This window comes from Mesoplodon bidens, assembly GCF_964165515.1.
Source record: "Mesoplodon bidens genome assembly, chromosome: X".
NCBI lineage: Eukaryota > Metazoa > Chordata > Mammalia > Artiodactyla > Ziphiidae > Mesoplodon > Mesoplodon bidens.
In genome coordinates, this window is record NC_138163.1 from 40,649,047 (window position 1) to 40,664,996 (window position 15,950).

General features: G+C 37.6%; 1 protein-coding gene across 3 annotated transcripts in view; it reads right to left on the bottom strand.

The window, feature by feature from the left end:
- Positions 1-394: 394 nt before the first annotated feature.
- PLS3 (plastin 3) overlaps positions 395-15,950 on the bottom strand; it is a 90,040-nt gene continuing 74,484 nt past the window's right edge. For all 3 annotated transcript variants that reach the window (XM_081221894.1, XM_081221896.1, XM_081221895.1), the window contains exons 8-16: positions 14,190-14,332; positions 11,646-11,741; positions 6,800-6,995; positions 5,640-5,718; positions 4,688-4,802; positions 4,366-4,499; positions 3,612-3,735; positions 3,267-3,391; positions 395-1,620 (exon numbers count right to left, since the gene is read on the bottom strand). In XM_081221894.1, the coding sequence (XP_081078020.1) occupies positions 1,488-1,620; positions 3,267-3,391; positions 3,612-3,735; positions 4,366-4,499; positions 4,688-4,802; positions 5,640-5,718; positions 6,800-6,995; positions 11,646-11,741; positions 14,190-14,332 (1,145 nt within the window). In that variant the 3' untranslated portion in view covers positions 395-1,487. The remainder of the gene's footprint in view (positions 1,621-3,266; positions 3,392-3,611; positions 3,736-4,365; positions 4,500-4,687; positions 4,803-5,639; positions 5,719-6,799; positions 6,996-11,645; positions 11,742-14,189; positions 14,333-15,950) is intronic.

Sequence of the window (15,950 nt, forward strand, 5' to 3'; positions counted from 1 at the left end):
CTCCCACCTCCAACAAAGAATTATCCAGCTCAAAATGTCCATATAGTGATGAGGTTGAGAGAACCTAACATAAACCATCTCTCTTCCCTGGTTGTTCTGATACCCACTGTTTCGATCTTCTGTATAAAATCAAACATTGAAAAGAGTGAATGAGATGGAAAAGAAAGAAAAAGGGAGAAATTGGATAAGGAAATTTTGGTAAGTTGGAGAAAACCATCTTACCCCACTGATCGTATCCTTAACTCAGTCAGCCCCTGTAATTCAGCTCCAAAAGCTTAAATTTAACAAACATCATTTTATAAAGTACACCAGAAAAAGAGTTAGAATATTGGAGGAAAAAACCTGGCAAACATTACTAGCATACTACTAAGGGACAGAAGCATGAAGAGACTAATTGTTATGTAAATGCCTTTATTTGAACTAATACATTGCTACCAGATTACAACACTTTTCAGAGTTAGAGTAACATTGTGATCTTGAAAACTATAGCAAACAGCTTGACAAAGCAAGAGTACATTAAGTCCTACATATATGTTTATTTTTTAGTGACCACATCTCCTTGTCTTAGGTGTAAAATTAGAAAATTTATTATACACTTAGCATACTTGGCCTACGTATCCTGCCTAAATTCTGAGCCCACTCTCTCCTCAAAAGTGTCATATTCAACAGCATTTTAAATCTAAAGAGAGAGTTTGATGATACAGGTTTTAAAACAAATAAGCATATATTGAACCAAGTGTTTTAAGACAAAATATGTCAATTGTTTACAGCTTCGGTGTGAGAGGGAAGATGGAAATTCAAGGTACATTTTTCTTCTACCTATAATGTATGTTTTTTACTTACTTGAAGACCCCTTAAAAAAAGTAGCAAAATCAGCAGTCTTATTTAATGTAATCAAAATATTCTTAAATGTACAAAAAAGGATCATGTAGAAAGAATACTGTAAAAAGATACAGATTTTTAAGAATAAAAGAATATGAAAAGCTTCTATTACATTCTACACAGCCAGTTACTTCTGTAAATTTTCAGTACTAGAGAGATAAGCGAAGGATACTCATATCCAAATACCCTCTGACCACAGTTCTTGAATAAGAACTAGCATACTGGATGAAAAGCAGAATTATTGTCTAATAATATTCATATCCAATCATCTAAGCAAGTCCCAGGAGGTGGACATTCTAAGAGGGAAACAGATACAGAGAGAAATACGTACAGCAATGGGAAACATCAAGGGCAGCGATCTAGGAGGAGCGAGTAAATGATTTGGCTATGAGCACATTTCAGGTGGGCCTGACAAATCCACCTTGACTACGGGAAAGAGGAGTTGTTATTAAAACTCCCCTGAGGGCTCCCATGATGAGCTTAGTCTTGTTAAAAGTCCTTTAAATAACCAAGGGTTCCTTAAGCCATGAGCACTTCACCTGGAAATTGCTGACCTGCTAATCATGCACTTGGGAGCAAGGTTGTTTTTATTCAGATTGGTTATTTTACACTCTCTTCATTCCCCTGCCCATCAAGCATGCAAACACGGTCATGACCATCTTGGGCTTTACTTCCACAAGGTCTTCCGGGAGAGCGTACACCCTAGCTCCAATTCTTCTAGCCATTGACACTGCGTACCTATTTTTGGACGAAACAAAAATGAAGGTGAAATTCTGGTCAGTCAAGGGCACATGAGACATCTATTTCCTCTTACATAATCATTTGTCTGGGATGCAAAACTTCTATAGCGAAAGTTCAAATCAGAATGATATCATTTTTCGTTATTTTGTTTTCTGTTTTATTTTGTTTGCGAGGTCACTCATAAGTGACACCAGATTTTTAAGCTCTACTATTTGGGGCTGATAATATTTATTCACTCTTTTTCTACAATATAAAATGAGAAATAATTTTGGAGCACTGATTTGATATGAAAAAAATATTTTTCTAGAATATATAATTACCCAGATTGATATTCTCGTTGAGCATGTAATAAGATAATACTAACTCTCATGAGATCTTAGAGATTTGGGGTGGAAAAAATTATGCCAGAGGCAAAATACAAGTTGGTAGATGCAGTGAATACTTCCAAATATTCAAGGGAGGTGAGAGAGTCTACATGGTACATGGCCAGAGTGGCCGAAACAAGGAATGGAAAGTGTAGAGAAAGGAAGGGAGAAAAGAACTGACGTGTCCAGCTGGGGAAATTTGCAGGAGCTCCCCTCAATTAATACACAAGGCATTTCTAGGTGTTCTGTAACAGGAATCTTTAAAGATGATCAAGCATCTGGAAAAAGAAGCCTCAGGAGTTCTGTATAAATTATGGATATTAAATCTTTATCATATTATGCTACAAATATTTTTTTAAGGTGGGCAGAAATGACGTGCTTAAGCATGAAGTTTTGCAGTAATGTTTCTTAGCTATCCTGTGAAGCCCTGCTGGGGGCTGATTTTCAGTGTGTACTGGGAAAGTTTTCATGGGTTACCCATGAAACCAGATCACAGTCTAGGTCTTTGGAGAAGGGAAGAGACAGGTGGAAAAGACCTTCTCAATACTGTTGAAATGCCGGAAACTTTCAAGGCACAGTTCCACCTGAGGGTTTAGCATCCTACCCACTTAAGGGACCAAGATAATAAACTCAACATACATAGTAAAGTGGTCTATGCACAGTAAGAGAGACATCACTAGACAATGTGTGTTAAAAGAGTGTGACAGAAGAATACTCTTATCAAAGGCATGGTTATTCCTAGCTCATCTTTCCCTTGTGAGTTTGTAGCTAAGTTGCATTAAAACATACGTAATTTCTGTAATCTACCAAAGCAACGACTGACTGAGCACCTACCTACTAGGTCAGGTGCAATGCTAGGCTCTTACAGATTTTATACATTTCAAAATCTCCAAGGTAAGTATTATTATTATTATTATTTTTTGCGGTACGCGGGCCTCTCACTGTTGTGGCCTCTCCCATTGCGGAGCACAGGCTCCAGACGCGCAGGCCCAGCGGCCATGGCTCACGGGCCCAGCCACTCCACAGCACGTGGGATCCTCCCAGACTGGGGCATGAACCCATGTCCCCTGCATCGGCAGGCAGCCTCTCAACCACTCCGCCACCAGGGAAGCCCCAAGGTAAGTATTATTGATCCCATTTTACTGATGAGGAATCTGAGGCTAGAAGAGGTTTCCTCCAGGTGACATCATTCTCAAGTGGCAGAACCTGAATGAGAATGCAGATCTGCCTGACTATAACGCCTGTGCTCTTGCCAGGATATTATGCAGCATCCCTTACTTGGCATTATTGTGCTTGTCATCTTCTGTTAGATTGCCGCTCTTAACAAGGTCATAGTTTATGCAGCCTGGCTGGATGGCATCAATTAAATCCACAACTGCCAAACTGGAGCTGATCGTCTTGTCCTAGTGTAAAAGGACAATACATCTGAGAATTTCAATGTGTACAAATTAACGTGGATTACCTATATAAAGCTGCCAGAAACAAAGTCCAGTGAATTAAAAAAGAATCACGCCATTAGCCCAACAATGATTCTCACTCACAAAGAAACCAAAAGCTAGCCTTCCAAATTATAGATACTTTCTAGAGCAAACAATGTTTAATAGTCAAACATGGAATTCTTACCTTAAAACTCTGAATGGAAGTTGATTTTCCAGCTTCACTCAATGTTCTGTTCACCCAGCTTACAATGATGTCATCATTAGCTTTCTGACCGTCTCCAAGATCTTCCAGGACATTGAGGGTATATCTAAAAGAAGAAGCAGAAGAAAAGGTCCTGATCTACTTCATGAGAAAAAATTCAATTAGAAAGATGCTTTATCTTTAATTTCTTCTCCTTAGGTTTAGATTTCATGGAAAGAGAGTTGCACTGTATGGAAAAAAAAAACAACATTTCAAGTAGTAGTGGCTTGCCATGGAGCTGCCTTTTGCACTGGTGGGGGGGAAGATTCTCAGTGCTTTAATGAGTAAGCCCAACAGTCTACTGCAGTCTCATTTTGTACTAGTCCAACCATGGTAAGGACTTAAAATAAGCTGTGCTTTGGCTGGTACCTAGTTAAAATGAATGTTTTTCAGCATTACAGTTAAGAGATCTTTCTCAAATGTATACATGGGGTATTCATAATTTTTGCTATTTTTATTCACCGACACTAAATGAGGCTCAAGTCTGTCTGTCAGGCTTCCTATGGCTATGCCTCACTTTCAAGACGCCATCGCTCATTGGCCATCCAACATATATTCATTACTTAAGCTCACTTCAGAGTCTAAACACAGAAATTTCAAACGTGTAGTCATTGATACAGTTGCTTAAAAACAATAAGGACTAGATCACAGACCTGTATTATAGTGAAGCTTAAACAGCTAAAATTGTGTACCATACCTTCTCATCAGCTGCCAGACTAAAGCTAAAGTCAGGGTTTGGTTCCCATCATTCAGGTCTTGCCCTCCAATGCCAACCAGGGAGAATTTGGCAGGATGCTTCCCTAATTCAACAGCATAGTTGCAGTTTTCTAGCTGCAAACACACAAAAGCAAATGCTTAAAAGATTTTTCACTTGTTTAATCTGTATATGCACGTGTGCACAAAACTAAGACACAGTTGCTTTCCTTAAGAAGCTCAGCGCCAACGAGTTTCCCAAACAAAAGAAACAAATTGAGAATTAAAAGTCTGTAAGAAACATGTGCAGCAACCTAATTATCTACCTTTTTCATGTTGGCTCCAAGTTTCGGGTATGGAGGTTTATTCACCTTACTCCAGTCAACAGGAACTTTAATTCGTTCGTATAACTGTAAGATTACCAGGGCATCTTGCAGGTCACTAATGATTTAAAAAGAATTTGATCAATGCTTTCAGACAGCTGGGCCTATGTTTCCTTAAAAACAATAACACTACACTGTCAAACAAGATATATAAAACCACAGATAATACCCAAGACTCCTATTTTTTTAATCAATCTGTGCTGAAAATAGAGCTAACATCATCCAATTCTCTTAAAAATATTTATTGAGAGCTTATTGTTTGAAAAGTACTGTTCTAGAAGCTGGGCACATAGGACAAAAATCCCTGGCCTTTAAAAGTCAGAGAGAGAGAGAGAGAGAGAGAGAGAGAGAGAGAGAGAGAGAAAGAGAGAAACAGAGAGAGAGGGACAGAGAGAGGGAAGAAACAAGTATATGGATAATATGATTTGGGGTGTATTTAATTGCTATGAAAAAAAAAGAACGAGGTTAGGGGTTAGGTAGTGGTAGGTGGTGGTCAAGATCTGGATCACTGGCTTGAATATAGCAAGGGAATAACGCATTAGATGTGGAAAAGAACATTCCGGGCTGAGAGAACAGTGAGTACAAAGGCTTCAAGGCATCATGGATGGTCTGCTTAAGGCACTCTCTGGTCTCTGTTTCAAAATATAAAGTATCTGTTCCCTACGGTGTTAGAAAGACATTTATACATTTTTTCACTTAATGTCAATGATCATGTAAAGAAATAATCTGGGCTTTTGTGTATTTGGAAATGAAAATGGGAGTCACCACTCAACATTTTCCAATATAAGTAAAATGCTACAAACTAACATTTAGGAAAGGTTTAGAGCTGTAATTATTTGTGTAGTGTCCATTCATGATGTTCATAACTGTTTACAATAGCAGTAGGAAGGCTTACGCATAGAGATGGTTTACATGGGGATTAACACCAAGAGAGTTCATCCAGTTACGGAAGGTTCTTTCTTCACGAGTTTCTCCTATTAAAAATATTCACAATGTTTATATATTCATTAAATACCTTGTATATGTGCATATAACATCAACCCACATATAAGATTATTTTATTTCTTCTTTACAGATCTAGAGCTTTTTCTCCATTGTGAGTCTCTAAGCAGCCTCTCTAAATACATTCTCTCTAGATACATGCTTCTTTTTTTAACTGGATGAATTTATTTTAAAAGTAAAGAATACAACCTTATTAATAACCAGTTAAGCAATTTAGAGGTGTATGAAGTTTTTATAATCTCCTCCTCTGTCCAATCCTTCTCCAGTATCTCCCCAAATCCCCATACCTCTAAAGTAACTGATGTTATCAGTTTAGTTTTTATTTTAAAATTTTTCTAGGGTCATATCATATAAACCTCTATACTCATATTAAACTACATCTTCCCTCTACCCATTTAACAAATACTAAGCTACATATATGTACTCCTTTTACATGCCTATATTAGAGCAACAAATTATTTGAAACTTCAAAATCATAAAATTTAAAGATTTTATAGTAATGATAGTAGACATGCAATGAACTACTATTTACATTGTTAATTTTTAAGTACTATACTTCATGCATATATAATCTGGCAAAGGTAAACTCTGCCTTTCCCGAACTTAAATAAATAATTACTATGCATTATTATTATTTTTTGAGTAGGTTAACTGTGAAAGGAACTGGGGCCAGTTTCAGTTAGTATGACTGGAAGAATGAAACATAAATATTGTAAGTTTATAAATTTTATGCAAATGTGTATAAATTTTATGCATATAGGCATTTTTCTGGTGAAAGGTTTAAAAAGTGACCTAATTCTAAAATATTAAAATAAAACATTGGTTTATTAAGTGGCCTTAAACTAAGTGACCCTAGGCTAGCTTACTTTAAAAGTTCCCTTGTATCATTCCTTTCTATCAGCTGCCACTTTTTACTCAGCCCTTGGGACTACTTCTAGCAGACGGTTGCTAAAGGGGATAAGGAAACTTATTAAAGTCAAGATTATGAAATCACTGTGGCCTATGTGTTTCTACTCTGTAGTCCCAAACATAATTTAAGAAACCTTTAGTTACCTTCTAATAGAGTCCAGTCAATATCCTGGTTCTCTGGCTTAGTTAGTGCCGGGTATTTATTAAACAGGTTAGCCACAAAGGCTAAGTTCAGTTTGGGGTTTCCACTGACGACATCAGCAGGGGTAACAAACTGTCTGCAACCTAATTTGTCTGCTTGTTGAAGCATGCTCTCAGCTCTCTTCAAATCATCTGTTTCCTGTTGAAGTAAAATAAGAAGACATTTTTTAAAAGACCATACTAAAAATATAGAAATGCTTTCCTACAATGATAGGCTGGGTATACAATTCTGTTTTCTCTTAGTCAATATATGGTACTTACACTATTGTTGTGAATGCAAAAAAAAAAAAAAAAAAAAAAAAAGTTGGCTGTGCTGGATATGCAGTACCCTGAAAATACCCTAGATGGCACCAGATCGTATATCTAAGGACCGAATACATTTAACTCAATTGAGATTACATCTCTCATGGCAAAATTCATCAAGAAAAAAGCAAAACCTGTTCAGATTTTTAAATTAAGCCCTAAAGAAGGTGTAAGGCTGAAAAAGATGATGGAATTATGAGAAAGTATTTTAAAAATAATAATCAGGGATACCAGGTTCCGATAATTTTATTTCAGGTTTAAATTGCATATTTTAAATTGTAGTTTTTCTCTTCACCTATTTTTTGTTTGTTTTATTTTACTTTTCCACCCGGGAAGCAAAGTTGTCCATTTCTGTAAAAAAATACTTACTTTCAACTAATTCCTAGGACTCCTAACTTTTCTTCTTCTCCATTTTGCCTTTTTTTTTCTTCTGGAAAGATGCATGCTGATCTCTTGACTAACGTACGGTTTGGTGAAGATTTTTAAGTTATAGATCCGATGATTTCAGACCAATGTAAAAATAGTTTCCCAGGTGCTCACCATTCCCACCTCCCACCAATAAAAGTTCCTCCTCCTGGAGCTGCAGGAGAAACAGTTGCTTTTGGATTATTCGTTTCTAGTGACCTGCCCTCCAGACTGCTCTTGGCAGCTACAACAGACATCTCCACCCCAGTCTACCCCAGGGCAAAAGTAGCTCTTCTGGAAAACAGTGTCACTCACGTGAAAAGAAAAGGGATTTTATAACTGGGAGGAAAAAAGAGAGAAAGGGAACTTTAGGAATGTTACTTCTAAACCAACACGGTGCACGCAGATTGTATACTTTGAGAGTCTTAACTCTGTCTTTAATGGGTGGTGGTATCTTTAGTTTTTTAATCTCCAGTGAGGTGCCTTGAATGTCTGGGACTCTAGAACAATGTGTATTTATTATGTTACCCTTCTCTGTTACCATCAGCAGAGCAATCAGTAACCACCAGCAGATGGGCAATTGAGTGGGATTCAGCCTTTCTTCAGGACTCTCTGTGAGCTTAGTGACTTCCTCTCACAGAGCCTATTTTATTTCTTGTAACCTATCAGTTGTTACTTTAATGCCTCTGGTTTATGCTATTTACCATCTTTATTTTAAAATCTCTTATTTATTGATCATCTTGGCATTCCTAAACAAAAAGCATTGATAATATTGGAATAGAAGGAAGCTTTAAAATAGCCCCAAATTTAAAAAATTCAAATAGTTAAATATATTGTAGAATAGTGAAACAAAAAATAATCAAATAAAAAATATACATATGCAAAAAAGAACTTCAGCCCATACCTCACATCATATTCAAAATTAACCCCAAACACACACACACACACACAAATGTATAAACACAACACTATAAATCTAAAACCCAAATGTAAAACTAAATGTAAAACCCCAAACTATAAAACCTCTAGGAGAAAATATAAGGAGAAATGCTTATGACCTTGTGTTAGGCTAAAAGTTCTTAGATACAACACCAAAAGCATGATTTGTAAGAGAAAAAAACAACTAAATCTGACTCTGTCAAAATTAACAACGTCTGTTCTTTGAAAAACACTGGGACTAAATATTTGCAAATCACATATCCAATAAAGGACTTGTATTCAAAATATATAAAACACTCAAAACTTGACAAGAAGAAAACAAACAATGCAATTAAAATGGGTAAAGTGTTTAAACAAATATATATGGATGGCAAATAACTACGGGAAAAGATGTTCAACATCACTTGTCATTAGGGAAATGCAAATTAAAATCACAATGAGGGGCTTCCCTGGTGGCACAGTGGTTGAGAGTCCGCCTGCCGATGCAGGGGACACGGGTTCGTGCCCCGGTCCAGGAGGATTCCACGTGCCGCGGAGCGGCTGGGCCCGTGAGCCATGGCCTCTGAGCCTGCGCGTCCGGAGCCTGTGCTCCACAACGGGAGAGGCCACAACAGTGAGAGGCCCACGTACCGCAAAAAAAAAAAAAAAAAAAAAAAATCACAATGAGACACTTCTACACCTGTTAAAATGATTCATGTTTAACCACACTAAGGTGTCAGTGAGCATGTGGACGTACTGGTACTTTCACGCACTGCTGGCGGCAATGTGCAAAGGTACAACTACTTTGGAAAACAACTTGGCAGCTGCTTTAAAAAGTTAAACACACACATACCATACTACCCAGCCATTCCACTCCTAGGTATTTACCCAAGATAAATGAATGCGTATATGCATACAAAGACTTGTATATGAATGTTCAGAGCAGCTGTATTTGTAATAGCCCCAAACTGGAAACAATCCAGATGTTCATCAACAGGTGAATGGATAACAAATTATAGTATATCCATTCACTGGACTATTATTCAGCAATAAAATAGGAATGAATTTATGATACATGCAACAACATGGATGAATCTCAAAATAATTATGCTGAGTGAAAGAAGCTAGATAAAATAAGAATACATACTGTATGATTCCATAAAATTCTCAAAAATTCAAACTAAACTGAAGGAAAGCAAATCAGTGGTTGCCTGGGATGGAGGAGTATGGGGGCAGGGAGGAATTACAAAGGATCATGAGGAAACTTGATGTGGTGACGGATATATATATATATATATACCCCTAAAGAAGATGTAAGACTGAAAAAGATGAAGGACACTGAAAAACAAGGGGAAAAGCAAGAGGAAAGGCTCAGAGGTAAAATGAGTGTGTGTGTGGTGGGTACAGAGTAATGGGAAATTGCACTGGCCAAAAGAGTCAATGGGGAAACCTTGAAGGATTCTGAGGAGGTAAGAGACAATGAAGGGAGTGCTTTAAGATCAACTAGGGAGGAGTGACTAGAGAAGAGCTGTACCAGAATCAGAATCAGTATACTGGTGCCATCTACCCAGGCATAAAATCACCTGGCTAGCCATCCCAGACAGCTCCCTTAGTGCACAAGAGGGCCCCTTGTTCGTGCCAAGAGTAACCTGAGCTGAAGAATTTCACAGTTAAAAACAGACAGACTACTGGGCATATACCCTGAGAAAACCATAATTCAAAAAGAGTCATGTACCAAAATGTTCATTGCAGCTCTATTTACAATAGCCAGGAGATGGAAACAACCTAAGTGTCCATCATCAGAGGAATGGATAAAGAAGATGTGGTACATATATACAATGGAATATTACTCAGCCATAAAAGGAAACGAAATTGAGTTATTTGTAACGAGGTGGATGGACCTAGAGTCTGTCATATCGAGTGAAGTAAGTCAGAAAGAGAAAGACAAATACCATATGCTAACACATATATATGGAATTTAAGAAAAAAATGTCATGAAAAACCTAGGGGTAAGACGGGAATAAAGACACAGACCTACTAGAGAATGGACTTGAGGATATGGGGGGGGGAAGGGTAAGCTATGACAAAGCGAGAGAGTGGCATGGACATAATATATACACTACCAAATGCAAAACAGATAGCTAGTGGGAAGCAGCCGCATAACACAGGGAGATCAGCTCGGTGGTTTGTGACCACCTAGAGGGGTGGGATAGGGAGGGTGGGAGGGAGGGAGATGCAAGAGGGAAGAGATATGGGAACATATGTATGGTTTGTGACCACCTAGAGGGGTGGGATAGGGAGGGTGGGAGGGAGGGAGATGCAAGAGGGAAGAGATATGGGAACATATGTATATGTATAACTGATTCACTTTGTTATAAAGCAGAAACTAACACACCATTGTAAAGCAATTATACTCCAATAAAGATGTAAAAAAAAAAAACAGACAGAAATATAAGCACTACAAGTCAGTTACAAATTCAGTTCTGATAAGGGCAGCATAAATGGTTTAGCCAGTGTAATCCACTCCTACTGTGAAATATGCTAGAAATGTGGATTTTTAAAAACCAGTAGAATACATTCCATATCTAATGAGTACTAACAACAGGATCCTAGAAAGTTGGGACTAAATAGTCTAGGCCAACTCTTTACTTCATGTATGAACAAAGTGAAATCCAATTTCGGGAAGGAACTTGTCCAAGGTCATTGAACAAATAAGTGATGTAATCAGGGAACATGTTCCGTGACAGTAATTCCCCAAACTGGATTTCAGGGATCAGGAGTTTGTTAACATAGTCACATTACTCTCAACACAGGAATATTACAGATGCGTATATGAATATGTAGTCATTAAATCTATCACTGTGATTGTAATCCAAATACTTGGAAAAGGTTAGTCTCTAGTGCTTATTTCCCCACACCTGCTTTGAATATTTTATGCCATCCATATGAACCAATGCCACCATAATTACAGAACTCACTAATAAACTATTAACATAAATCAAAGCGTCTTTCTGCCTCTGAATTACACCTACAGTAGTAAATTTTAAAATAATGCTTAAAATTGTCAACACCACAACATGCAATTATAAAAATTCTTGTTATTTATAAGAAATTGACAACAACTTTGTAAGCTTGTAGAATTCAGAAGAACACCTATACTTACATTGAAACCTGACATGTTAATATCTATCCGTGGTTCACCTTCCTTTTGTCCTTTTGGTGCAATTTGATTGAGAAGATGAAAATAGGCTTTGGAATCCTACAAATGAATTGAAAATGTCAGTGAGATCACATTTACAAAGAATGAATGTATCCTACTGTCCCATGTTTGGAAGGATACTTGCATCGGATTTTGTGAGAATGTACGACACAAATCTCTATCTTCTAATTTAACAGCTCCTTTCCCCAGAAAAGTCCACTTATCTGGCCTTAGGTCTGCCTTGAATATGGATAAACTGGATTTTGTCATGACTTTACAATTTATTGAAGTCATCAATACAATAATGCTAGTAAACACATAACTAGTTCTGTACCTTCACTGAGTTACTGAAGTCAATAAGCTTGATAGATAAAACAAGCAAGAGAAATAAGTAGGACAGGAGAAATCCAGGAAGCATAGGGAAAGAAAAAATAAACAGGTTACATCATTACAAAGCACAATATGTATATACCATAAGGTATGGAGAAGAGATTAGCTGTGTTAAAGATGTATTTAAATGACAAAAATTTTAACACGAGTAACACCTGAGGTGGTGAAATAACATTAAACCCTTAATTATCTGAATATATTTAACCAAACAAGCTTCTCTTTGTTTTAAGCCCCTGAACTCTTTCATCATTTGAACACTTTCACTTGGAATCCCAATACCTAAAACAAAATGGCGTTGCTCATACGGAGTGTGCACTGGGTGAATGCAGGCTGTGTGGACACTGCACAGAACAAAACGTGAAAAACACTGTACCAAGTGCAAACACTTATGAGGGTCTTCAACACGCATGTCAAATTGTACCAGAGGACAGGAACTGGAGTGAAGATTCCTTAATCATGTTATATTTGAAGATCACCTTCCCAGCTATGATAGTTTTCTATTACTGGGCCTTGACAGTCCAGACAGATTATAAAGGAATGTTTCTTGTGGTAAACCCTATGGATTATGTGCATCCTAATCCCCTGGAGAAGTTGTTCAGTATGGAGATTGCTGGATCCAACCTCAGACATACCAAGCACAGATCTCTGGGAGCTGCCCGGAGAGCTGCATCTTAAATGAGCCACCCCGATAAGTTTGATACACTCGCCAGAAACGATTCTAAGATTGGGGAGAATCAGGTGAGTGAAAGCCACTTCAGAGCAATTCATGGAATGCAAACCCAGATCATACCATTAGTGGGCATAGGGGTTATCTCCTTCCAAGGAGTAGTGCATTACAGTTGTGAAAGTGCTTTCGCTTACAATTACCTACTAAAGGTGCAGAAACAATTCGTAATCTAACCCTATGTACTTGAGAAAGACAGGTAAAGAGCAGACCCCACAGAGTCTGTACTTACTACCCTGAAAAGGGGCTGTACAGGTGAAAATTGGAACTTGAACATACATTACTTAACAATCCTCTGCTTTTTAAAAATATTCAAAGCAGAATATTTTTTTTAAAATATTCATTTGTAAATAAGATTCCCTTTTATACATTTAAATTATATGCTCCGAACATAAAATACATTTATGAATGGTTTTTGGGAACGTATCTAATGTGTAAAGCAAAATATAGCTGGCTAAGCATGTTGCATAAATTAAAAGAAGAGGTGGGGTTAGTTGGTTTTATAATTTTGGGGCCATCCTTAATTTTCACTGATGAAATCAGTAATGCAAATATATCCCATTACTTTCTCTCACCACTGAATAAACTGATGTGGTCACAGACTATTTTCATAGCCCTATTGGCCAGTGACATCTGGTGAAGATCCTTGAGTTTGTTCCCTGTGTTCCAACATCTGGATTTTGGAGAGTCGAGTTGGTTAATGAGAATGCTAAGATATCTGCTGTGGTGATTTTGGCCCTCTCTCCCCGAGATGCCAAAGGCAACGTGTGGTAAATGAATGCTACCGATGTCTCCCGCCCTTGCGAGTTTTCCCTAGTGCTCATGGTGAGCAGTGAGTGCCAAAATTCAACTCAACACAAGAAATCTTTGTGGGTCTTTTATGTGCCAGGTGTTGTGTTAGAGGTGGGCTTTAGTAGGAGGGCGGTAATGCAAGGGCGGGGGCTGAGGTAGGAGACACAGACATAAATAGAAGTATGTAACTACCCTCAAGAACTCAGTGCCTGAAGGAGGGAGCACATGACAGAAGGGGACACGGAATCCTGAGGCCCCTTCTCTTCTAGGTCTTTACTAAAAGGTACACTGAGGCCTGGGAAAGGCAGTTAGCAACAGAAGAGTCATGACTGCCTGTCCTTTCGTACTCCATGTTGAGCAGTAGGTAGACTAGAAGATGTTAGGACTATAATATAATACTTTTTACCCCTTTCCACAAAATGAAAGCTAGACTTGGTGCTAGTGCTCCTTACTTGGCTCCATCTCTCTACTGAAATCTACCGTCAGGGCCAAGAGGCAACAAAGCTGGGTGATAAACTCAAAGGAATGACCCCTCCTTTAAGCTGGCATGAAATCTCCTGAGTCATTATATTCCCCCAAAGTGTCGATAACTGCACAGTTACCTTGATGTCAGCACTAAAATTGTTGATTTTCTGCCAGCCTGAGTTTTCCAAATGAAAGTTTGCCCATCTAAGCAGAAGCTCTTCTGGAGATAATTTCATAAGCTCCTCCAAGGTCTCACCGTCTCGAAGTAAAGCAGCCAAGGCTATAAGGAGAAAACCCACAACCAATATATTCCATGTAACAGTTATTACAAGTTTATTGAGTCTTTTGACACTCTATTAAGTAAGTACTAGAGGTACTAAAAGTACTGTGACCTAGTGCCTGGTTTTCAGATACTCACAGTCTCATAACAAAGATAAATAAAAGTAGATAATTATGATACAGATAGAAACACTGTATTATGAGAATACACAGCAAATATATATTATAACATATTCTTTATTATTCTTCACATTCCAAATACCAAATAAGTTCTAGCTTTTAAGTTGAACATTTTCACATTATGTCATATATTTACAAAAATTGTTCTTAAATAATATTAAAATCAGAGACTTGGGGGAGTATGTTTAAAATTTTGGAGCCTTTTACTTAACCTTTTGATTAAACGAGTATACAAACCCTAAGGTATTTATATTTAAGTATAACTAATGAACTCTTGAAGTGTTAAACCTATTTTTAAGGGAATAGAATTCAACTTTACATTTTCTATAGCATCTAACATGTAAAGGCTGCTCAATAATTTTTTGTTGTTGAATTGAATGCCTAGAAGAAGCGTTTTTTGATCAATATTCCCAGAGGTAAGAGGTAGAAGCTTGGGTGTCTGTTTTATGAAGAAGTTATGTAGTCCTTATGCAATAATTACCTCCCATAAGATAAAAGGAGATTTATATTGAACAAGAAGACTGAAACTGCCTGACTTCCAAAGAGGTCTAAGCGATACCTCTAACAGGCAAATTTCATCTTTCATGGACTCTGCTTCATGCCATGTCACTCTGGCACTGAGGGATTTAAGCAAGGGCAGAGGCAACATTCTTACTTGTGCAGAAGCCTCTGCTCTGAAGAGGCCAGCAATTAGAAAAATTTTATTTGTTTAAATATAGGCCCCTTTGAGTGGATTGAAAGTGTTAAGTGTAATAAAGTCTTGGATAAATGTGCAAAATAAGACTGTTGACAGGCATTGTGAGACCCTGAAATACTGAGAACCCCCAGTATATATTCTTCCCCCAAAGTAACTGAGGATTGATATGGTGATTTCCAGAAGAAAATGTGAATATTTGGAGTGATGCTTAATATTTTGAACTTCAAAAGGAGAGGATAATGTAGTACTTCCGAGCTCCCCAGGACAATTGTATTGCATATGCTTATATATCCTAGAAGTCTATGATGTGATATCAAAACCTATCCTATAAGAATGATGCTTCTGCTAATTCAGGAAACATGAGACCACCAGGGGCAATTTAGAATAGTTTTGAAGAGGCCTAAATCTATGATAGAATAGAAAAGGTATGGAAAATAATAGGAGATGGTGTGCAGCAGTGGAGCTGAGGGTGGTGATGCGGTGGGGACTGTGTGGTCAGAGCAGAAAAGAATACATATCAAGTTTGGGGACTTTGGGCAAGTTCCTTAAACTCTCTGTGCTTTCGTGCCTTTATTGTAAAATGAATTCTAAAGTGCCAGACAAATGTTAATTACTACTAAAGAAGAAAGTTATAATTAGGCTATTTTCCTGAATAACACTATAACATTACCTTATGTTTAATTCTAGTTTCATCTAATCACCTCAATTAAGTGAAAGCATGACAGTCTGCATGACTAGAAAA